The sequence below is a fragment of the Panthera onca genome, chromosome B1 (genome assembly GCF_046562875.1).
Source record: "Panthera onca isolate mPanOnc1 chromosome B1, mPanOnc1 haplotype 2, whole genome shotgun sequence".
Classification (NCBI taxonomy): domain Eukaryota; kingdom Metazoa; phylum Chordata; class Mammalia; order Carnivora; family Felidae; genus Panthera; species Panthera onca.
In genome coordinates this window covers 42405296-42430595 of record NC_138342.1, presented here as the reverse complement: position 1 = coordinate 42430595, position 25300 = coordinate 42405296, and the positions used below count along the sequence as shown (strand labels likewise).

Below are 25300 nucleotides of genomic sequence, written 5' to 3'. Positions count from 1 at the left end.
TTGATAGATGTGTGTTTAGTGCCATTTTATTACCTGTTTTGCCATTATTTCTGGAGATTTTCTCAGTTCTTTTCCTGTCTTTGTCACTTTCCACTCAAAGAGTCCCCTTTAATATTTCTTGCAGAGTTGGTTTAGTGATGATGAACTCCTTTAGTTTTGTTTGTCTGGGAAACTCTTTATCTCTCCTCCTATTCTGAATGATATTGCTGGATAGAGTATTCTTGGCTGCAAATTTTTCCCATTCAGCACATTGAATATATCATGCCACTCCCTTGTGGCTTGCCAAGTTTGTGTGGAGAGATCTGCAGCTGGCCTTATGGGTCTCCTGTGTAAGTTAGGGACTTCTTTTGTCTTGCTTCTTTTAGGATTTTTTCTTTATCACTATATTTTGCAAATTTAATTATAATATGTCTTTGTGTTGGCCTGCTTTTGTTGATTTTGATGGGAGTTCTCTGTGACTCCTGGATTTGGATGTCTGTGTCCTCCCCCAAATTAGGGAAGTTTTCAGCTATTATTTCCTTAAATAAATTTTCTGTCCCCTTTTTTTCTTCTGGGACTCCTGTGATATGAATGCTATTACATTTGATGGAGTCACTGAGTTCCCTAAGTCTATTCTTGTGATCCATAATTTTTCTTTCTCTCTTTTGTTCAGCTTCATTATTTGCCATAATTCTATCTTTTCTATCACTTATTCATTCCTCTCTTTCTTTCATCCTTGTGTTCATTATATTCAGTCTGTTTTGAATCTCACTTATTTAATTTTTTCATTTATGACTGTTTTAACTCTTTTATCTTTGTGGTAAGGGTCTCCCTGATGTCTTCCATGCTTTTCTGAAGCCCAGTGAGAATTGAAAATGTTGCTTTAAATCCTCCATCTGTTTCAATTAGATCTCTGGCTATGATGTTATCTTGTTCTTTCATTTGGGATTAATTCTTCTGTCTTGATATTTTGTCTAAGTCTGTGTCTTCTTCTCTGTATTAGAAAAGCCTGTTATGTTTCCTGCTTCTGAGAGTAATGGCTTTATGAAGAAGAAGCTGAATAGTGTCCAGTGTTTACTGTATTTACCTATATATTTTTGCTTATTATGTTCTTCCTTCCTGATGTTTCAAGATTTTTTTTTTCTTTTCTTTTTAGAGCTATTCCTTTTGTCATTCTTACAGAATACTAGGTTTTCGAGTGATGAAATCTCTTAGTTTTCACTCATCTGAGAATATTTTTACCTCCCCTCACATTTGATAATATTTTCACTGGATCTAGTATTCTGGGCAAACAGTTCTTTTCTTTCAATACGTGAAAAAGGTGCCACTTTTTTTCTGGCCTCCATGGTTTCTGATGAGAAATCTACTTTCATTTGAATTTTTTCCCACTGAAAATAAGGTATCATTTCTTTCTTACTGCTTTCAAGATACTTCCTTTCTCTTTAGATTTTTGAAGTTTAATTGCAATGTGTCTTGGTGTGGATTTCTTTGGGATTATGTTATTTGGGGCTCACTCAGCTTATTTATCTGTAGGTTTATATCTTTTGCTATTTGGGAAATTTTTAGCCATTATTTCTCCTAGTACCTTTTCAGCCCCACCCACTTTCTTCTCTTCTGGAGCCAATGATAAGTGTATGAATTTTCTATTGCTACTGTAGCAAATTACCATAAACTTAGTGGTTTTAAAACAATACAGATTTATTCTCTAGTGCTCTGGAGGTCAGAAGTCTAGAATCAGTCTTAAAACCCTAAAATCAAGGTCTTGGCAGTTCTGGTTCATCCTGGACACGACAGGGTAGTTCCTGTTTCTTTCTTTTTACCTTTTTTAAGTTTATTTCTTTATTTTGAGAGAGAGAGAGAGAGAGTGTGCATGAGCAGGGAAGGAGCAGAGAGAGAGCCAGAGAGAGAGAATCCCAATCAGGCCCCTTGCTGTCAGTATGGAGCCTGATGTGGGGCTCAAACCCATGAACCATGAGATCATGACCTGAGCTGAAAACAAGAGTCAGATAATTAACCAAATGAGCCATCCAGGGTCCCCTAGTTTCTGTTTCTTGCCTCTTTCGGTTTCTAGTGACCGCCTGTAGCCACATGATTCTAATCTTAACCTCCATTATCATGTTGCCTTTTCTTCTGACCCTGACTCCTTTTGTGTCCTTTTATAATGATGCTTATGATTACATTGGACCAACCTGGATGGGTTTTTTGGAGCAAAATTTATGACATTGTGAAATGCACAAATGGAATCATATAGTATGTACTCTTTTGTGTCAGGCTTCATTCATAGCATAATGATTTTGAGATTCACCACATTATTTGATCCCTTTTTAATGCTGAATAGTAATATTCCATTGCATGAATATATCACAGTTTGTTTAGCTATTTTCCTGTTGATAGAAACCTGGTCTCTTTCCAGTTATTTACTATTATGAATAAAATTACCATGAACATCATTGAACAAATGTTTGGGGGAAGATACACTGTCATTTATTTTTCCTTTCAGTGGAATTTCTGGGTTATTCTTTCATTTCAGTGGAATGGCTATGTCTTAGGGTTGGTATATATTTAGTTTAAGAAAACCTACTAGATGGGGGCGCCTGGGTGGCTCAGTCAGTTAAGCATCAGACTCTTGATTTCAGCTCAGGTCATGATCTCACAGTTCATGAGTTCAAGCCCTGCATCAGGCTCTGCACTGATAGTATGGAGCCTGCTTGGGATTCTCTGTCTCCCGCTCTTCCTGCCCCTCCTCTGCTCACAATCTCTTCTCTCTCTCTCTCTCAAAAGTAAACATTAAAAAGAAAAACTAAAACCTACTGGATGGTTTTCTAAAGTCGCTGCCCTATTTTACTCTTTCACCAACAATGCATGAGTTCTGATTGATCCACATTCTTGCTAACATTTGGTATTATCCATTGTTATAGACTGAATTGTGTCCCCCCCCCCCCCCACTCAAAGTCATGTTTCTCCTCTAATCCCTACTACCTGAAAATGTAACTGTATTTGGAGAAAAGGCCTTTAGGTAATTAAGTTAAAATGAGTCCCTTAGTGTTGGTCTTAATCCAATAAGAGGATTAATCTTATAAAAGGAGAAGATTAAGACTTACTAAGGGACACCTGACACAGAGAAAAGGCCTTGTGAAGACACAATTAGAAGATTGACATCTGCAAGCCAAGTGTAGGGCCTCAGGAGAAACCAGAACTGCTGACACATTGATATTGGACTTTCAGTCTCCAAAACTGTGAGAAAATTAATTTCTGTTGTTTAAGCCAACGGTCTGTGGTATTTTGTTATGGAAGTCTGAGCAGACTTTTTAAAAAAATTTTCTTTTTAATGTTTATTTATTTTTGAGAGAGAGAGGAGAGAGAGAGATAGACAGATAGGCAGACAGACAGAGCATGGGCAGGGGAGGAACAGAGAGAGAGAGGGAGACACAGAATCCAAAACAGGCTCCAGGCCCTGAGCTGTCAGCACAAAGCTTGACGTGGGGCTTGAACCCACGAACCGTGGGATCATGACCCAAGCCTGCATCAGATGCCCAGCTGACTGAACCACCCGGGTGCCCCTGAGCAGACTTTTAAATTTTAATTTTAGTCATTCTTTGGTGTGTGAAGTGGTTTCTCGCTGAGCTTTGAATTCGCATTTTCCTCATGACTAATGATACTGAGCACTTTTTCATGTAGTTATTGTGTAGAGAAATTGGAACCCTCATCCGTTGCTAGTAAGAGTATAAAATCATGCTGCAATTGTGAAAAACAGTTTGGGAGTTCCTCAAAAAGTTAAACATAAAACTAATGTATGACTTAGCAATTCTGTTTCTAGATATACCACTGACCCTTGAACAAGGTGGGAGTTAGGGGTACTGACTTCAGCAGTTGGAAATCTGTGTATAAGTTTTGACTCCCCAAAAGCTTAACTACTAAGAACTTACTGTTGACCAGAAGCCTAACTGATAATATACACAGATTAACACCTATTTTGTATGTTATATATATTATATACTGTATTCTTAGAATCAAGCAAGGTAGAGAAAAGAAAGTATTATTAAGAAAATCATAAGGAAGAGAAAATATATCTACTGTGTGAATATTTACCTAAAAAAAATCCACGTATAGGTGAATTGAGACAAGTGTTAAGAGACATTATATCTTTCTCTTTGCTTCAATAACTGGCAATGTTGAGTCTGGATCCTAGACTGGAGATGGGGCACACCATAGTAAACCTAAAACACGAGTAGAAAATACATCTTTGTTGTTGAGATTTTTGGAGTCCTTTATTACCACAATAAAGGACTGCAAGCCCTTTATTACCTTTATTACCACAATATAACCTAGCTTATCTTGATTGATATATCAGGTAATAAAATCCCAGGATGGTGGAATTTAGGTAACTTTTTTTCCTTTTATTTTTATGTATTTGAATTCTTTAAAAATAAAATATATAATTTATATATTCAGAAAAAAAATAAAATTATTTTCATTGTGGAAAAAATTTTAAAAGTTGAAAAATAATTAGAGGCCATATTTGTTGCTAGTAATCATTCATAAATTGCTAATGATGTTTTTATTGGTAACAATGAACTCATAGAGAGTAGGAACTTTATTTTATGGATTGAATGCATTACCCTCACCACTTCTGAGTTTTAATTATGATTATCTCTATTTATGATTCCAAGTTTTTTAATAGTAGTATAACTTTAGAATATCTAGAGTTTAAATTAATTAGTTAATTAATTTTTTCCATTTTTTTTTCTTTTGAGAATAATTTAATTTTTTATTTTTTAAAATTTACATCCAAATTAGTTAGCATCTAGTGCAACAATGATTTCAGGAGTAGATTCCTTAGTGCCCCTTACCCATTTAGCCCATCCCCCCTCCCACAACCCCTCCAGTAACCCTCAGTTTGTTCTCCATAGATATGAGTCTCTTCTGTTTTGTCCCCCTCCCTGTTTTTATATGATTTTTGTTTCCCTTCCCTTATGTTCATCTGTTTTGTCTCTTAAAGTGCTCATACGTGAAGTCATATGATTTTTGTCTTTCTCTGACTAATTTCACTTAGCATAATACCCTCCAGTTCCATCCACATAGTTGCAAATGGCAAGATTTCATTCTTTTTGATTGCCGGGTAATACTCCATTGCATGTTTGTGTGTGTGTGTGTGTGTGTACCACATCTTCTTTATCCATTCATCCATCAATGGACATTTGGGCTCTTTCTATACTTTGGCTATTGTTGATAATGCTGCTATAAACATAGGGGTGCATGTGTCCCTTCAAAACAGCACACCTGTATCCCTTGGATAAATGCCTAGTAGTGCAATTGCTAGGTCATAAGGTAGTTCTATTTTTAGTTTTTTAAGGAACCTCCATACTGTTTTCCAGAGCGGCTGCACCAGCTTGCATTCCCATTCATTAATTAATTTTAAGTAATTTCTATACCTAACATGGGACCTGAACTCATCATCCTGAGATCAAGAGTTGCACCCTCTTCTGACTGAGCCAGCCAGGTGCCCCTAGACTATTTAGTTTTCTTAATGACTCAGTTTGTCAAGTATTATTTTTTCCATTTTCTAAATGATTATGAAATAATATTCTTTGGCAGAAACACTGACCCCCAAATTTAGATGTCTCTTTATTTTTTTTATAACTTAGATATTTTGCTCTTCTGTGAAAGAGCAAAGAATACTTCATAAAGGCTTAGTATGCATTAAGGATTAGCTACCTTACTTATGTACTTGATGTAATCACCCAATCCTTAAAGTGAGTATCATTTTTATGTTAGAAGGGGCAAAACTGAGACTCATAGAAGTTAGTTACCTTGTTGAAGGTTATAGAACCAATAAGAGTACTCTGTATTTTGAGGTCAGATTCTCATTACAGAACTCATCTTTATTTTTTTTCCCCCACATTAAAAGCTGCCTCCATATTTGTACTTTATTTACAGAAGGCTGTTGCTTTTTTTTTTTTTTTTTTTGAGAGAGAGAGGAGAGCATGTGTGCAGTTGTGCATGTGCGTGTGTGCATGAGCAGGGGAGGAGCAGAGGGAGAAGCAAAGAGAGAATCTTAGGCGGGCTCCATGCCCAGAATGGAACCCAACCTGGGGCTCGATCTCACAGCCAAGAGATCGTGACTTGAGCCAAAATCAGGAGTTGGTTGCTTGACGCATTGAACCACCCAGGTGCCCGGCTGTCATCACTTTTCTTTTTCTGCCAGAATTATGCTTAACTTTTTCTTTTCTTCTTCTGGGACTTTATCACTGAGTACTATTGCATAACTATTCCAATTATGGCTTTTCCAATATTAGAATTAAGTTTGGATAATTGTTTTATGAACCATATTAATTGTGGGATGAGCAAAGGGATTTTCAGAATGCAGCCAAAATCCGTTCATACCCACCCCTAGTCTGTGACTAAATTTCTCCTTTGCTCTGAGGAGCGCAACGTAGTCTCTGAGGGCTTTCCCAATCCAGAGTTTGGCTTTGCTTATTATTTAGGATTTTCTTTGTTTCAAGGATTCCCATGCTTTAAAAAAATGTTAGGCTTCACATGGAAGAAGCCACAGGTCCTCAGAGCATATATTTGATACAAAGATTACCCTGAGCATTTTGAATTTAAATTGTTTCAGCATCTCCCAGCGTAATTTTTAATTTAGGATTAGGGTTGTGAGCATTTAGGTGCTTGGTATTGCTGAGCTTTCTCCTTTCATTTACTTAGTGTTTCCAAACTTTCTTATTTGGAGAGCACCCTATTCATTTAGTGAACATTTTTTTTAATGTTTATTTTATTTTTTTTTGAGAGACAGAAAGGGACAGAGTGTGAGTGGGGGAGGGGCGGAGAGAGAGGGAGACACAGAATCTGAAGCAGGCTCCAGGCTCCGAGCTGTCAGCACAGAGCCTGACAGGGGTCTCTAACTCTCAAACTGCGAGATGGTGACCTGAGCTGAAGTCAGACACTTAAGCGACTGAGCCACCCAGGCGCCCCTCATTTATTGAACTTTGAAAGCTGCTTGAAATTTTTCTTTGAATTGATTGATAACTTCCTAAATTTATTTCAAGTAATTTCAAGCATCCAAAAAAGTTACAAGAATAGTACAAGAAACTTTTTTCCTCCTTGAACCATTTGAGAATAATTTGCTATACCCATCATTTCCTAATACTTTAACATGTATATCCTTCAAAGGGATATATTCCAATGTATCACTCTCAAAAAATTAATATTGATACACTACCACTATCTGATACACAAGTTTGGCCACTTATCTCCATATCCTTTACAAAAGCAAAGGGATATTGCTCAGAATCACACATTATATTTATTTGTCATATCTCTTTCATCTCTTAATCTATGACAGTTTCTTAGACTTCCTTTGAGATTCATGACCTTGATACTTTTGAAGAATACAGGCTGGTCATCTTGTAGAATGTCCCTCAGTTCATATTTGCCTCATGTTTCCTCATGAGTAGATTCAGATTATATGCTTTTGACAAGAATATCAAATAAGTGATACTGTGTTCTCTTCATTGCATCCTATCAGGTGGCACATAATTTAACCTTGTCTACTCATGGTGATAACTTTGATCACTTGAGTGAAGGAGACATTTTGAGATTATGTGAATATGCTTTTCCTCATCAAACATTACCCCAGTGGCTTTAGCATCTATTAGTATTTTTTGGCTAAATTATTTCCATGATGGCTGTTCCTTTTGGGGTACGTTCCAGACACGTTGTACTTGTAATCTCTTCATTTTGGGTTTTTACTCCAAATTCCTATCTCCTTTTCTAACAGTGTGATTTTGGCTGCCGAAATCTAGAAGAAAACCTGAAGATTGCATATTACTCTGTTCCTTAGGTATTGAGCTTTGTGAAGTGGTTTCCACATTTTTGCATTTCATGGAACAGAAAAATTAAACAACAACATAGGGCTTCCTACTCTTTATTAGGTGAGATCTTCTAGTTTTGCTACACAACACACACACACACACACACACACACACACACACACACACACGATTATTTATCTTACAATATTGAAAACACTTTAGGTCAAATAACTTAGCTTTATGAGAAAACCTACCTCATCCTTATTCTAAGTAAAAAGTGTGTGCTTGCTGTGCAAACGCAACTTTAAAATAAATCTTTTCTACCCCTAAACAGATGGTGGCCCCTAACCCCTCCTGTGGAAGGAACTATCATATGTCCTGCTCTCCTCAGAGTTGTGTCCCCATTAACACTTCAACACTGTTCTGTATTTCTAAGGTGTCAAGGAAGATGGGAGTTACATGGGAGTTCAGATGGTAAATAGTACGAGCAACACAAATTGACTTTCCACCTGAACCACAACTGAAAGCAAAACTAGTGAGGAATAAAATAAGACTATAATTCTATTAAGAAATCAAGTTTTCCCAATTTAGCATACATTTATATTCTGGAAACAATCACGCAGATTTTCTATCTATATATATGTATGTATAGATAAAATGGTGTCACCAATGGTGAATAGAGTAATAAATTCTGGAATCGCTGTATAATAATAATAGAAGAAAACATTATGCTGATTTTGAAATGACCCTTCTTCACGGAGTGGTGTGGGGAAGTGATAAAGTGACCAGATGAGTTTGCTTCTAGGAGCATCTATAAAACTGTCACTACCTCCTTTTTTTTTTTTTTAATGTTTATTTAAACATGAGCATGAGCGGGGGAGGGGCAGAGAACGAGGGAGACACAGAATCCAAAGCAGGCTCCAGGCTCCAGGCTCCGAGCTGTCAGCACAGAGCCCAACGCAGGGCTCGAACTCACAGACCATGAGATCATGACCTGATCCAAAGTCGGATGCTCAACCAACTGAGCCACCCAGGCGCCTTGTTACTACCTCTTTATCTTAGAGTTTCTTGCCACATGAACCAATCCTTAACTTTTCAAGTCTGGAATTCAAACCAAAACACACAAATGTGGTCCAGCCTGGAGTTCCCCAATGGAGCCAAGTGCTAGCCTTTGGAATGGGTCATGGAAGTAACCTACAGGAACTTGAAGTATATCCTCAGAGTCAGAAAAATGTGCATAGAGGGGATATGTGGTTGTTAAGTAATCTAATTGTGTTAGTAATTTAAAATCCTCATAATTGAGTTGATCTATTTATGCATTTAGGAATCCTTATGAAAAAGTCTTTCCTATGCTTTATTGTTTGCTGTGAAAAAATATGAATAAGTTTGTGTTGATTATGGTATTATGAGTAATGAGCTGGTAGAGATAGGAATGAGAAATGTTTACCTGTGCTGAGATGAAATTCAATTACCTGTACTTATTTTATATGATGGTTAAACAGTTTTGGGGTTATGTTCTGGTCCATTTTTTCCTCCACTTCTATTATGGTCTTTATTTATTTATTGGACATTGGTATTTAAATACTGTTTTCCAATTCTGCAGGATTTTTTTTTAAGTTTCTATTTTAATGACCCAGTGCCCATCATGACAAGTGCACTCTGTAATCCCCATCAGTTCTATTCCATGTTGCAAGAGGTTTCATGGGCCTGTTGCAGTGCTGAATGAAAGCACCTCACAATGAAGGATGAAATGATGAAGTAGAGTATTCGCTGGAAAGAGATGAAGCTTTGATTATATATCAGTTGGAGATTGGTCTTTTATTCCGAGCACTATAAAGCTTGTATTTATCCTGGAATTAAACAGTGTTTTATCCTGGAATTTTTTGTTTGTTTGTTTCCTTAACAGGTGGTTATGATTTCTGCACTGTTAAAGACATTCCAGTACATTTATAATCTGGAAACAATCACACAGATTTTCTATTAGCTGTGAACTGGGACAGAAGGAGCATGCATTTTTAGGACATTTGTTGTTTCCGCATACCAAACCAAGAGTATATAAGTCACAACAAGATTATTATGTTAATGAAAAGTTTGTAACACACAATACATTTATTCATGCTTTTTAAAATGACAGCTTTTTCTTCAGAACAATAAAAACCAAATTTGTATGGTGCTTTATTCTTGTTGAGCAAATAATGAAAATCACTTCTCTGTAGTCTAACGAGTCTATCGTATTAATGACTTGATGGGCGCATACCAGTGACTCTCTCCAAGTATGAACTGCATCAGGGTCTGTATTTTTTCCAATCTACTCTGCTTCTTCCCCCCAAATATACTCCTATGTGATATTTGAATTAAACGTTTTTGAAGTGATCTTACCTCTTTCAGGAATATATTCGATAGTTATGAGGCTGTTCCTTAACAAATGTAACAGCAGATACAAAAGCTCATTGAATCAGTCTCCTCCTTTCAGTTGTGGAACCACAGGAGACTTTCTGTTGATGTGATTTTTTTCAGTGTCCTTGAGCAGCTTCTGGGCAGTTTTCATTTTCTAGTCCTGATTGTGGCATAGTTGCTTTTCCACCAAAACCTCATGTCCTTGAACAAGGTACTTAATGTCTCATAGTCGCAGTTTGCTTCTCTGTAAAAGTGAAGCACACTAGGTGATTTGTAAGGAGCCTTTGATTTGAATTCCTCTTACTTTATGATTTCCATGTGCTGTGCTCAGAAAATAAAGTCCAGAACAGGAATTACACGAAGACAGTGGCTTTGTGTCTGTTTTGTTCACTGCTGTATCCCGTTACCCAAGAATAGGGCCTGTGCATAGTAGGAACTCATACTTGTTGCATAAATGAACAAAAGCCAACATACGAACCTCTAGTAAGAAGAAATGGATGAATTATATCTCCATTAAAATTATATTTTATGTTCACACTTTGAAAGCATTATAGTTTTAGAGTCTAGCTGGGGGTTATTTTTGTAAGACTGGCTGTGTAGGTGTGCAGTGCAAGTAAGAGTACATCTGATTCTAACCCTCCCCTGATAAAATACTTCACTGGCTCTCCATTGCCTTCTGGGTAAAGACTATCACTTTTAACTTGTTTTTGAAAGCCTTCTTAAATCTGTGCTCTGCTGACTTTTCAGCCTTAATCTTGTCTATTTTTTCCTGCTCCCTCCTTCCTTTCCCTTCTATATGTTCACACGCTTGGCTGCAGCTACACTAAACTTCTTTCAGACCCTCAGTCTTCTGCTGTCCCGCCTTTTGATCATCCTACATGTTGCTCTTTCATTCGCCCCACCCCATTGTTAGCTTTGCTTCCAGAGAGGGTACCTTTTATTTCCTGTATCAGCTCATAGTGTATTATCTTAAAATTACTAGTTTAGGGGCGCCTGGGTGGCTCAGTCGGTTGAGCGGCCGACTTCAGCTCAGGTCATGATCTCGCGGTCCGTGAGTTCGAGCCCCACGTCGGGCTCTGTGCTGACAGCTCAGAGCCTGGAGCCTATTTCAGATTCTGTGTCTCCCTCTCTCTGACCCTCCCCTGTTCATGCTCTGTCTCTCTCTGTCTCAAAAATAAATAAATGTTAAAAAAAAAAAATTACTAGTTTAGGGGCGCCTGGGTGGCTCAGTCGGTTGAGTGTCTGACTTCGGCTCAGGTCATGATCTCACTGTTTGTGAGTTCGAGCCCCGTGTCAGGCTCTGTGCTGACAGCTCGGAGCCTGGAGCCTGCTTTGGATTCTGTGTCTCCCTTTGTCTCCGCCTCTCCCAGCTTGTGCTCTATGTGTGTCTCTCTCTCTCTCAAAAATAAATAAATGTTAAAAAAAATTTTTTTTTTTTAATTACTAGTTTAATGTCTCTTCTGTCCAACCAGACTTTGGGAGCTTGCTCAGAAAAAGTCTGTGCCTGACCTGTTCACTGTTATACACCACTGCACCTCTAGTGCGCGGCACTGTCTATGGCCCATGAGGTGTTGGTGGTCTGAGTGCGACGCCACCCATGCACCCAGGATGCTAACATTCTGATAAAGCCAGAATGCTTCTGTCCTTCATATCCTGTGACCACTTTCACTCCCAGCTCATGAAAACAAATTCTCTTTAATACTACATAATTCGAGTTAGTGATAAATGTTATAAACAAAATAAAATGCGGCAAGTGGGATTTGGAATAAGAAGTGCCACATTAGCAGGTGCCTTGGTGACCGGTCATTAAGCATCTGACTTCGGCTCAGGTCATGATCTTATGGTTTGTGAGTTCGAGTCCCGCAACGCATGAGCTCAAGTCCTGCTTCGGGTGAGCACGAGCCCCGCTTGGGGTGAACTCAAGCCCCTCTTGGGGTGAACTTGGGCCGTGTTTGGGGTGGGCACGAGCCCCTCTTCGGGTGAGTTTGAGCCCCACTTTGGGAGAACTCAAGCCCTGCTTCAGGTAAAGCATGAGTCCCGCTTTGGGTGAGCCCTGCTTCTCTTCCTCTCTCTCTCTCCCTCTGGCCCCCCTGGGATTCTCTCTCTCTCTGCCCCTTGCTCAATTGCACCCTCTCTCTTTCTCTCAAAAAATGAAAAAACAAAAGGAGTGCCACATTAGCTAGCTAGAGCAGTCAAGGAGTGAACACTTGAGCAGCACCTAGAACAGAACTAGCATTTAGTAGGTGTTCAGTAAATGTTTGTTGAATGAATGAGACCTTATTAGTGAACATCTGGAAGAAAAGGGTTGTAGGCAAAGGAATGGTTGGGAATATGCTTTGACCCATTCAAGTAGCTGAAATCAGGCAGTGTGACTGAAGGCTAACAGACAAAGCTGAGAAGGTGAGAGATGAAGTTGTCGATAAGTAAGGAACTTGGATTTTAGTGTAATGGTAGTGGGAAGCATGGAAGGGTTTTGAGCAGGAGAATGATATGACCTGATGGCTTTGGGAAGTCACTCTAGGCCAAGCCATCCTCAGTTCTTGCTTGGACCGTGTAGCAGCCTCTCACCCAGAACTCAGATTCATTCTCTACAGTGAGTGATCTTTTTATTTACAAAAACAATTTTTTAGGGGCACCTGCGTGGCTCAGTCCGTTAAGCCTCTGACTTCGGCTCAGGTCATGATCTCACGGTTTCATGGGTTTGAGCCCCAACGTTGGCTCCGTGCTGACGGCTCAGAGCCTGGAGCCTGCTTTTGATTCTGTGTCCCCTCTCTCTCTGCCCCTCCCGCACTCATGCTCTGTCTCTCAAAAATGAATAAACATTTTTTTAACGTTTATTCATTTTTGAGAGGTAGGGGAGGGGCAGAGAGAGAGGGAGACAGAGGATCCGAAGCGGGTTTTGCACTGACAGCAGAGAGCCCTATGTGGGGCTTTAACTCACGAACCTCAAGATCATGACCTGAAACTGAAATGGAGAGTCGGATGCTTAACGGACTGAGCCACCCAGGTGCCCTTATGGTGAGTGATCTTTTAATAACGCAAATGTGATCGGTCAGTTTGTTGCTAAGGACTCTTCAGTTGCCCTTGGAAGAAAGTCTACAATCCTAGTGTGGGTTTACCAGGCCTTGGGTAAGATGCCACTGCAACTGAGGGCAGTGGCATACTAGGTCTTCATGCTCCGTTCATTTCCCTGAAAAGGTCTCATATTCTCCTCTCAGGCCCCCTGCCCATGCTGTTGCTCCTGCCTGGACTGCTGTTGCTCAGGTCTTTAACTGGCCACCTCCCACTCTGCTTTGGGGGCTCCCTATCACATCCTCAGCCACCCTCTGACTGCCACCTCCACACCTAGACCGGGTTAGGTGTTGCACTCTCCCAGAGCCGCCCCCCTGCCCCCCATTCTCTGCTTTGTCACCTCTGCGGGAGCATGCTCAGTTCCAGCCTCCCTGCCAGACGGCTTGCCCCCTGAGGGCAGGGCCCTGGAGGCCGCCTGCAGCTGTGGATGCAGTGCCTTAGTGAGTGCCTGGCCCACAGCAAGAGCTTTTATTCTGAAATAAAGAGCCAGGCAAGGGCTGTTCTCCCGTGCCAAGGGCCTACTTCATGTGTCTTTCTGTGTTCAACTGCTTTCTCTTCTATTGAGATGAAGGGTAATGGACTATTTTGTGAGATGTGAGGTAATTGTTTAAAAAAGAGTCAGGAGGACAGATGACTGTTGAAAGCTCTATGAATAATTTAATTAACAACCCTACCTTCAGAGCTCATTACGCTCAGCACGGATGGAAGCCATTATTCCCTGCTGTGGAGAACTATGACTCAGATTGCTCTGCGTTTCAAATTAGTTGAGGATGCTTTGTTGTTGTTGTGATTGTTATTGTTGTGTTTATGTTGGAGCACTCTGACTGTGACTGCAAATCCTGTGAGTAAGCATAACGTGCCCTGCACTCCATGAAGAAGCCATTTCTCTGAGTTTGGTCACAAGATAATGGCGTGCGTTCGCATTTCACCCTTCGTCTCCTAATTGCATGCCTTCCGCTTGCTTGAAGTAGCACCGTGAGTCAACATTGAGCCATCTCTCAAAAATTAATGCTGTCCTCTTTGTATTTTATTTGGTGATGAATATTTCCTGTTAGGTTCTAGCAGACTGCATTTGACATTTTGTACATGCCAAACCGAGGCAGCTTCTAAGATTTCATTCCTAGTCGAGTAATTCTGGTGAATAAAGAGCCAGGAATTAACTGAAAGGAGCGTGTCTTCATGAACAGAAGTCTCCTGACACTTAACGCTAATTCTAGCAGGTTATTGCGGTGTGTCTATTGTTGGCCTGTAGTCTTCCTCAAACATGACAATTTGTCATAACAGTTTCATTTTGAAGGATACAAGATAATCGGCTTAGCAAAAAAGAGCATACATTTTGTATGTATCCAACTTTTATGTAGTTACTGACAATATTGAAGCTAATTAAATTTCATGGCAATAAAATGGATCTTTTCATAGGACACATGTTCTGCCTTGTGTTGTATATTTCAAGGCATCTACTGAAACAAAATTGTGTTCTGGTAGGTACGATGAAATACAGTTAATCTCATTGGAAAACTTGACTTTAAAAACAGAGAAAAGGGTAGAAATTGTTTAATTCTATAAGTTTTGGGGAATGTTCTTTTGTTGGCTTTTTATTACTATCACTGGATTTGTGAGAAAGGAAAGGATTTTAGTAAAAGAAATAACAGCATGGAATACTCACCCGTCTTTTACTGAGTTTCACAAAGTTAATCAAATTGATACCTATGAACTTGGAGCACCAGAGCATAATGGAAACCATATAAATGTAGCTTGTTAGAAATCCAAGAAATTAGCATTCTAGTTCAAGCCTCTTATTTTACCGAATGGTGTAGGATCATGGTTAGTAAATGGATTTTGGAGTTCACCAGGGCCTGGGTTCAAATTTGCACTCACTGGCTATGTGATTTGGGCAAATTATTTGATCTCCTTAAGAATCTGCTTTCTCACTTAGAAATGAGGCACTGATATTTATCCCGGAGGGTTGTGATTCAATGAGATAATATAGTCATATTGCCTGTGACATAGTGAGTTCTGAGCAAATGAAACTAAGAAAGATTAATTGAATTACCTCAGGTCATGGAAGCAGTCCATAGCACTTTGGTGGCCCCAAGCTCTAAACCTTGCCTCCTTTCTTATTAACAATGGGTGTTAGGCAAGTGGTTTCATTCTGTCTCTGTTTTATCAGGGGTCAAATAGATAGAGGCCATTTTTCCTCTCTTTCCCAAGGATATAATGAAAAGCAGGGGCGCCTGGGTGGCGCAGTCGGTTAAGCGTCCGACTTCAGCCAGGTCACGATCTCGCGGTCCGTGAGTTCGAGCCCCGCGTCAGGCTCTGGGCCGATGGCTCGGAGCCTGGAGCCTGTTTCCGGTTCTGTGTTTCCCTCTCTCTCTGCCCCTCCCCCGTTCATGCTCTGTCTCTCTCTGTCCCAAAAATAAATTAAAAACGTTGAAAAAAAAATTTAAAAAAAAAAAAAAAGAAAAGCAAATAAGAGCTAGATTGGAAATAATTCCTTGGGCATTTTAGACTTTAGTGTTTTGTTTGTTTATTTGTTTGTTTTTTTGCCTTTTCAGCTATATAAATGGTATTTATGCAGAATGGTTTAAAATTCAGCAAAGTCTTGGAGGGAAATGGTTAGAGAAAGCTGAATAAAAGTGGAAAGTGGCATCGTGTAGAAGAGTGACTGTCAATGTCTACAGATGACCTACAAGGGGAATATTATGATATTGTTTATTTTTTTAATTTTTTAATTTTTTTTTAAATATGAAATTTATTGTCAAATTGGTTTCCATACAACACCCAGTGCTCATCCCAATAGGTGCCCTCCTCAATACCCATCACCCACCCTCAAAGAGAGAGAGAGGGAGACACAGAATCTGAAGCAGGCTCCAGGCTCTGAGCTGTCAGCACAGAACCCAATGGGGGGCTTGAACTCACAAACAGTGAGATCGTGACCTGAGCTGAAGTCAGACACTTAACCGACTGAGCCACCCAGGTACCCCTGATATTGTTTAAAACAAAAAGTGGAAAATCCTGACAGTGAGCATTTCCTGCTTCATGAGTTAATATAGATCTACTTATTATACTTCCTTCTTCACTCTGTTTCATTGCATCTTATGTGAGGCGCACACATAAAAGAAGAATAGAAGATATATTAAGGATTAGAAAAGAAAACCAACATGGAAACTTTAAAATTATTGATATTCTATAAAATCAGTTCTCTTTGATGATTTGCATAATACAGGCCTGGCATGGTTTAGTAGGTGGATGACCAAGCTCAGGAGCCAGTTGCCTGGGGGTGAGTCCTGGGTCAGCCACTTACAGGTTGAGTATACTTAAGTAAGTTGGCTTCTCTGAGACTTTTTAAGTTGGTGTGGCCATCATGGCTTAGCTCAGGGTGTGAGGATCAAATGAGACATAAGAAGTTGTGTTGTAGATTCTGAAATGCTTCTAAAATAGAAAATAGTGGTGGTATTTCAAAGTATTTTTAAATACTGTATTTTACTTGCCTTTCAAAAATCTTCCCTAAGTTAGCCATGAAAAAAGAAATAAGCTGTTTTCGGGTGGGTACGATTATTAAAAGATGTTGTCCAGCTGTTCCTGAACGTAAGACAAAAGACGAAGCAAGACGAGGTAGGTTGATAGACAAGCATAAAGGGTTTAGATTCGGTGTGATGGGACCTAATAGCAGTTTGATTTGTTTGAAGCCATAGTGGTTTTCTCAGGCATATTATAGAATTTTCTTTAGGTGTCTTCGAAATCTAAAAACAGATTTCCACGTGTTTGTGTTGGGTGAGGCAGTGTCTTGATGAAGATGTAATTTACTACGACCTCTAATGTTCACTTCTACCCCAAAGTCGTACATCCGCTTGATAAGTCAGTCTGGAAATATTTATGGAATCTGAACTCCTCATAAAAGTAACAGTTCTCATTTTAAAATATCCCGTTGTGTGCATCCTGTAGAATTTCAATATAATTAATGAGGTAAGAAGCTGGCATAGAAGTCATTGCTTAAAAACCTTCCTTCCTCTTAGCCATTCTGATGGGCATGAAGTGATATCTCATTGTCGTTTTGATTTGCATTTCCCTGATGATGAGTGATGTGAAGCATGTTTTCATGTGTCTGTTGGCCATCTGGATGTCTTTTTTGAAAAAACTGTCTACTCATGTCTTCCACCCATTTTTTAAAAAAAGTTTTTTCATGTTTATTTTGAGAGCGAGAGAGAGCGCACAAGCAGGGGAGAGGCGGGGGTGGGGTGCGGGGAAGAGAGAGAATCCTAAGAAGGCTCCACACTGTCAGTGCAGAGCCTGACTTGGGGCTCGAACTCACAAGCTGAGGTCATAACCTGAGCCAAAATCAAGAGTTGGACGCTTAGCTGACTGAACCACCCAGGTGCCCCAATCTTCTGCCCATTTTTTTTAATGTTTATTTTTGAGAGAGAGAGAGAGAGACAGAGAAAGAGAGAGCGAGCATGGGCAGGGGAGGGGCAGAGAGAGATGGAGACATAGAATCTAGAGCAGGCTCCAGGCTGTGAGCTGTCGGCACAGAGCCTGACGTGGGGCTCGAACTCACAAACTGTGAGATCACAACCTGAGCTGCAGTCAGAGGCTTTACTGACTGAGCCATCCAGGCGCCCCTCTTCTGCCCATTTTTTAACTGGATTATTTGTTTAAATTTTTTTTTTTGCTTTTGATAGCTGTAAGTCTTGAAGTAATCTATAGTACAGTTTCTTATTTTATTCTTGCAAATCACAATTCTGTGCATCAATATGTCATATGCGGGAGGATTGCTTGAGTTGGAGTTTTCAGTGTTTGATATGTATCATTATGAATTCTGTATTGTGTACTGTTGATCTTTTCACATTAGAAAATGAAGCTACTGGGGGCACCTGGATGACTCAGTCAGGTAAGTGTCTGACTTTAGCTCAGCTCAGGTAGTGATTTCAGTTTGTGAGTTCAAGCCCCACAATGGGCTCTGTGCTGACAGCTCAGAGCCTGGAGCCCGCTTCAGATTCTGTGTCTCCCTCTCTCTCTGCCCCTCCCCCACTTGTGTTCTGTCTCTGCCTCTCAAAAATAAATAAAACCATTAAAAAATTTGTAAATACATAAATTGAAAAAAGAAAAAAAAAAGAATGAAGCTATTGGCAGTGTTTAGTCATATATGTATGCAAGTAGATAGAAAAGACTAATGCATTTCCCAAATAGGCTTCCTTGTATATCTTATGAGAAAATTCTGACCTTTGATTTTTTAAATTACCATTGCTGTTGCTACCACTGCTATGTTTATTGAGCACTTAGTATGTGTTAGGCATTGTTTCAGGTGCTTTAGATATATTAACACATTCAGTTCTCATAATAGTCTACTGAACATGTGCTATTACCATCCCCAAGTTAACAGAGGAAGAAACATGTACAGAGAGGTTGAGTAACTTCCCAGTGACATAGAGCTAACAAGCAGCAGACCCAGACCCTTTATTGTTTGGTTCCAGAACCCACACTTCTACAGTCCTGCCTACCACTGGTCTGTTCACTGGCCCCTTTGCAATGGCACTCTGTGTATTGTTTAGTCCCTCATCAGGAAAACGGAAAATTTGTACAGTTGGAGAGGATAAATAATTGCGTAAAATACGCTATTATCATTATAGCGTGGATTTCAGTCAACTTCTCTTGACTTACCAAATTTGACATCAGGAATTGATTTCAGGTGAAGCTTCAATAGTGTGAAATAGTCTATTGGATCAATCTTGTGGGCAAATTAGAGCAAGACAGAGATTAACTCGTACGTTCAACTCAGATGCTGACATAGGAGTAAGTGTGTAAACCACCACACAGCAGTCCCAGAGGGACTTGGAGAAGAGGTGAGTGCAGGACATAGAGGGGCTGCCAGTAAGTACAATGTGGTCTTCTTCGGTGCCAGTCATTCAGAGAGCCAACATCAGTTCTCGCGTGTTCCCTTGGTAAACTTAAAATGACCGTGTATGATGGGGGGGTTGGTTGGGTGCACTTAGGAAACTGTTTTGTTTAGGAAGTAAACATTAGAAGCTGTCACACATATCTAGACAATCAGAATTGTTTCTATCAGCAAAACAATTTTCAAGGAAACATGACCTGACTGCATCAGTGTTAGAGATCATGGAAACCTTATGTATTTCTTGTAAAATGTTGCCGTGAAAAAAGCCAGAGAGTACAAGCTCCAAGTGACTTTAGTACGTATAAGCAAATCAGGATTGTATGGAAAAAAAAAAAGACTCCCTGTCATTAAGTGAATTAACTGAATATCTTACAAACCCTTGAACACATTGAATTTTAAGACAATTATCGTTCATCAGCAATAGTAACAACCATCATAATGAATGAACACAACTACTCATATTTATTGTGAATCCGGAAAGTGCTTTCTGTGCATTATCTTTTTTAACCCTTACCACGGCGCCGTGAAGTAGTCACTATGGTTACCTCTGTCTCACAGATGAGAAAACGGAGAAAGAGAGTTACGTGCACTAGATTATACAACCAGCAAGCATTATTCGTTTGCTTATTCAGCATTTATTGAGTAGACCTCCCGTGAGACCTGGCGGTGTTCTTGGTAGTGGGGACTTTGCAATGGGTAAAACAAATCCCCTACTTTCGTAGAAGGACCTTACCTTCTGTGAGGGAGCTAGACAACAAACAGATAAACATGGAAGCCTATGATCAGTCAGATGGTAATAATGATTACATAGGACAGCAAAGCCCAGGAAGGGAGAAAAGGAATACGAGCATAAGGTGCTGGGATGGGCTCTTTAGTTTTTTATGTGTGTTTTAGTAAAGCAGGGTGGGGAGCTCTCATAAGGCGATATTTCAGCAGACAATGGAAGAGAGAGAGGGATATGTGTAAGAGGAAGACCATTCCTGGCAAAGGAAGAGAAGGGGTCTGTGTGCTTGGACTGCCTGAGGAAGATCCAAGAGGCTGTGTAGCTCTTGGGTGGGTGGGCGAAGGGGAGAACAATCAGAGTTTGGACCCCAATTTGATCAGACCCCAGAGCCCACATTTTAACCACAACACTAATCCAAGGTGACAACCACAGCCTTGACCTAGTGTGATTTTGGAGGCACTCTGTATTAGCAAAGTACACACTCGCATAGAAAAGAGGATGGCAGTGACGTTCTACTCTAGAAGTTGTGTGTAGTGTTGAGAATATGTGAGAAATCCCTGTGGTTTGGGGAGAGGTGCTTTGGAGAACAAAAGGAGGGAACGACCGTGGACCATAAACTTGGGAAACTGGGAGTATCCCTGCTCGGAATACTTTAGTGGTTCTCTCTTGCCTTCAGAGCTTTGGAGAAATGGTGTAGCTTTCCCAAAGCCCCATAGGAAATAGACCTAGTTTTGAATGATGATAAAGACCGTTTTCGTTACTGCCAAGCTATGTTGCACTTTTCAGAATGTGAAATTGACTGCATACTCCTTGACTCCCTGTCACCTACCGAATGATAAGCCTTGGCAGTGAACATAGGGCCCTTGGAGAGTAGCGCCTTCCTCTTCCCCTTTGCCCTTACATCTACTGCCCTCCTCTTGCATGTCAGCATGGAGCAAAACAATACTCTTTAGTGCCACGTACGGGGGACTTTGTACTGAAATGAAATGCCTGTAATATCCTTCTTCCCCTTGTTTTCTTGTTTTGTCATGAAGATATTATATCTCCCTTGAAGACTTCACTGTTTTCCTTCCCAGACTGAGTTACAGCTTCTTGCCTTGGCTGCTTTCAGAGCTTATAGATCTCTGTACTTGCTTATCATTTCTCTTGGAAATCATTCTTTGAGTCCCTGTCCTCCTACCCAGGATTAGAGCCCTTGCTCTGTGCTACCAGAAGACTCTATGCAAGCATGGATCTGCCTCTTATCACATTTTGGGGGGTATTTTGTGTGTGTGTGTGTGTGTGTGTGTGTGTGTGTGTGTGTGTAAATATTTGCCTCTTCTTTCAGGCTCTAAAGTCACTGAAAACTTGTGCCTCCTTTTTATCTGTATTGCAACCACTGAGAAGAGCACTTGGCATATAGTTTACAGGCAAATTTAAATTGAACTTAGAATATTGGATGCTGAGTTATAACGATGACAGTTTCGATCAGAGCAAAACAAGGAGAATATGTTGAACAGTGATGGTGGTTCACTCAGAAAAGAATACATAGTAATAAAAACAGTACTATTTAATGAAAGATTATTGTGTGCCAGGTTTTAAAGTCAGTGCTGAAACACATCATTCCATTATTTCAAATGAAATTCAAACTTGAAAGACATACCCTATTAAGTATAACTTTAAAGCTAAATTAATGTCATAAAACCAAACTATAAAAAATACATTCATTTTCAAACTGTTGCTAACTGGACTGTAGGAAGGGTGAGTGGAGCTTTAAGTGGAGGAAAAATGCCCTTGGAAAGGACAGAAGTCATCTTTGTTATTTTAGACTCAGTTTATAGAACGTTACTACAAATGTGTATACTTGGCTACATGCAGAGATCTTCCGGAAAGAACACTGTACTCATTTATAATTTGGAGGTGGCGTGGTGGGTGAGACAGAGGGCTGTTGGAAAAGTGAGCCCAGATGAGACCCTGCATAATGCAGTGCTTCGTGCTGTATCAATGGTTAATTGTAAAGGCTGCAGAAGTACCAGCCTTAGAACCTAAGGCCCAAAGTGGGCTACTTAAGGCCATGGTTACTTCGCCTAATTCCTGATTTTCATTCAGTAGAAAACCCATTCATTGGGAATTCTATTGAGTAGTTTTTGAACACTAATTCTCATTGCTGATTGCTTTGTGTTCCCCTGGCAAGTATGCTATCTCAAACTGACATGTTTCTAATCACCGAGAAATCATTTTTAGACATGCCTTTAACTTTGGCTTACAAATCATATATATGCTAGTCTAGCAATGTTGAATTACACTCTGAAATATTTTTAAACGCAAACCTCAAACAACTTATCATATGTTTTTCTCACACTTCTCAGCACACTGTAGCTTTGCTTCCCCCACTTTTTTGGGGGGAGGTGGGGGCTTGATTTTATTATGTCCTTCATTTCTCAATATTTTGTGCTGATTAAAATGGATTAGATACGCTTTATTTCGTCTTAATACTTAAAGCCTATCAGTAGGAAAGACTATATTCGTGCTCGGAAGAGATATTTAAGAAGTTATTTTGTTTTCAACTCTTTTCATTATCCAGCAGAAATTTATTCTAAAGCTCTTGTGTGGTTTCGCTGCAGGGACGCGGCCGCCAAAGCCTTGTGGGAAGCCTTACTGAGCACCAAGCACAAAGAGGCAGTGATGGAAGTGCGGAGACATCTAGTGGAAGCAGCAAGCAGAGAAAACCTGCCAATCAAAATGAGTATGGGTAAGCGCTTCCTCTTCTCTGAGGGCAGGAGCCACAGGCTCCAGGAAGTGGATTGAAGCTTGCTCTGAACTGCGGGCCAGCCTAGCCAGCATGGCTTCCGGAGGAGGGCATTCAAGACATTTGTAAACGGTTGAAAGAGTAGGGAAGGAATATGGACACACTGCCCTCAGGGCTCAGCAACGACCCCTCCTGTTTTAGACTCAACTTTGGGAACTCCAGGAGAGTCCTTGCTTACAAAGACTAATTCTTCTAGTTTCTTTACTAGATCTGGGGCTATCAAAATTGGTCTGGACCTCCTCCCCTCCATTCTATTCCATTCCTCCTCCTCCCCTAACCCCCCCCCCCCCAACTCCCTTATTGTGGATGAAGAAAGGGTCTTTTATTGGTTTTCAATTAATGACTGAACTACTGTGCTGAGCAGGGGAGGGGCAGAGAGAGGGAGACAGAGGATCCGAAGCAGTCTCTGTGCTGACAGCAGTGAGCCAGATGTGGGCCTCGAACTCACGAACCCTGAGATCATGACCTGAGCCAAAGTCAGGCGCTCAACTGACTGAGCCACTGAGGCGCCCCAAATTTGTGTTTAAAATGGCTTTTTCCTTTTGATTAAAAAGTCAGAGAACTTGTGTTTTGATCGATTTTAAAAAATGAATTTGATGTTTTACTTATTTTTAAAATTAAATAATTTTATTAATATGGAAATATTTAAAATGGATATTGAATCTGGTTAATAGGTAGAATTTAATTTTGGAAACTTGCAAAAGTTTCTTTCACTATTTTTAAAAATAATGTTTTTCTTGGGGCACCTGGATAACTCAGTTGATGAAACTTCCGACTTAGTCTCAGGTCATGATCTCATGGTTCTTGAGTTCAAGCCCTGCTTTGGGCTGTGTGCTCATAGCTCAGAGCCTGGAGCCTGCCTCGGATTCTGTTTCTCTCCCTCTCTCTCCCTCTCTCTCTCTCTCTCTGTCTCTATCCCCTCCCTCGCTTGTACTCTGTCTCTCTCAAAAATAAATAAACCTTTTTTAAAAATTAAAAAAACTAATGTTTTTCTCTTGTAATCTGCTTTTAGGTATTCAATTAATATTAGTACATTTTATTGGGTGGGAAAATTTTTCTTTGCTGAGATTCATAGTCCAAGTTCTTGATTATTTATGAGTACAAAAATCAAACTACCAAGTTGAAATAGAAGAACAAAATTTTGAAAGTGAAAGAATGTGGATGAAACTAAAAGGAAAAAAGGTACAGGATCATAATAAGAAAAAAAAATCATGATTCTGAGTGTGTTAGGTGACTCCATATGAGGGCTTTTTGGAACATAATGATGATAGAAAAATGAAGGTAACTAGTGTTTATTGAGTCAGGTTTTTATCTCTTTCCCTGTGTTAATCTTATTTAATCCTCACAGTAATTCTGCCAGATGGGGACCATCAGTATCCCATTTTCGGATAAGGAAACTGGAATAGAGAAAAACTAAGTTGCTTAAGGCCATATATCTGAGAAAGGTTAGGAGAATTCACATCAGATATTCTGAGATGAGAGGATATATTTTTTATTTATAAAATCATCCTATTTCCATATAACCAATGCCAGAGGTCTATGTGTTATTTTGGAATAGAAACAAGGTGCTACCTTGAGACTTTGAATTTAACTATTAATTTTCCTCCCTCCTTCTTTCTGCTTCCTTCCTCCCTCTCATCCTCTCTTTCCTTCTTTCCTTCCTTCCTTCCTTCCTTCCTTCCTTCCTTCCTTCCTTCTTTCCACAGTTCTAGATACACATTAATAACAAGTGTATTTACTTTTTGGAGTTCCTTATCCATGAGAATGTTGAAACAGGAACAAATTCATATTGTGAATCAAGAAAAGTAGGATTGCACAAAGGTCTTGGTGATAAGGTTCATTTATATTGCGGTTCGGTGATGTAACCTTACAATGCTATCACAGAGCATAAATCAATTTTTATTGTGCAATATAGGACTCTTGAAAGATCAACACACTTTTCTAGAGGACTATATCTTTTAAAAATAATCAAAGACAAATAAATGTTTTAAAAAGACAGGTAACCCCATAAGGAATTAAAATTCAAATGTTTCAGTTTTTGGTTGACCAAACAAACAAACAAAAAACCCACAAAAAACACCCATAAGCCTCAGATGAAATGATTTGCATTGTCCCAAAATTCCAGAAAAAAAGAAGGAAAGAAATAGATAATGGTTAGCAAATTTTGGTTGTAAGAAGGACCGAAAAGATTGGCCCAAACCACACTTTATTCATGTGCCAACTATAATTTGGTAAAAGCTTAACAGTGTGACTCCCCATTTCTGCTTCATATCAACTAGTCAGAATTTGTGCTGAGTCTCATTTTCATATACCAACGGATAGATAACCATGAACGGTAAGGAAAAGATCTGGAGCTTAAACGTAATAAAACATTGGTATTTGAAAATTCCTTATCATTTAGCTTATCATAAAAAAAAAATCAGGGTCTGGTGTCTTACGTGGCTGCAATGCTTTTTCCAGCATCACTTAAAACTATGAAATATGCTTTAAACTATGTACTCTTCTCCCACTCCCTACTGTAAATTCTACCAAAGTATACATTTTTCTGTAATAGAAGCTTCTAGTACTTTTGAAACATTAAACAGAAATTTTAATTCTAGATTGAGGAGTCTCTCGTATTTAAATTCACTGAGAGG

At 39.6% G+C, this 25300-nt stretch overlaps 1 protein-coding gene across 2 annotated transcripts in view; it reads left to right on the top strand.

Moving 5' to 3' along the window:
• SCFD2 (sec1 family domain containing 2) overlaps positions 1-25300 on the top strand; it is a 399921-nt gene that overhangs the window by 35547 nt on the left and 339074 nt on the right. For both annotated transcript variants that reach the window (XM_060655043.3, XM_060655042.3), the window contains exon 3: positions 22480-22607. In XM_060655043.3, coding sequence (XP_060511026.2) covers positions 22480-22607 — 128 coding nt within the window. The remainder of the gene's footprint in view (positions 1-22479; positions 22608-25300) is intronic.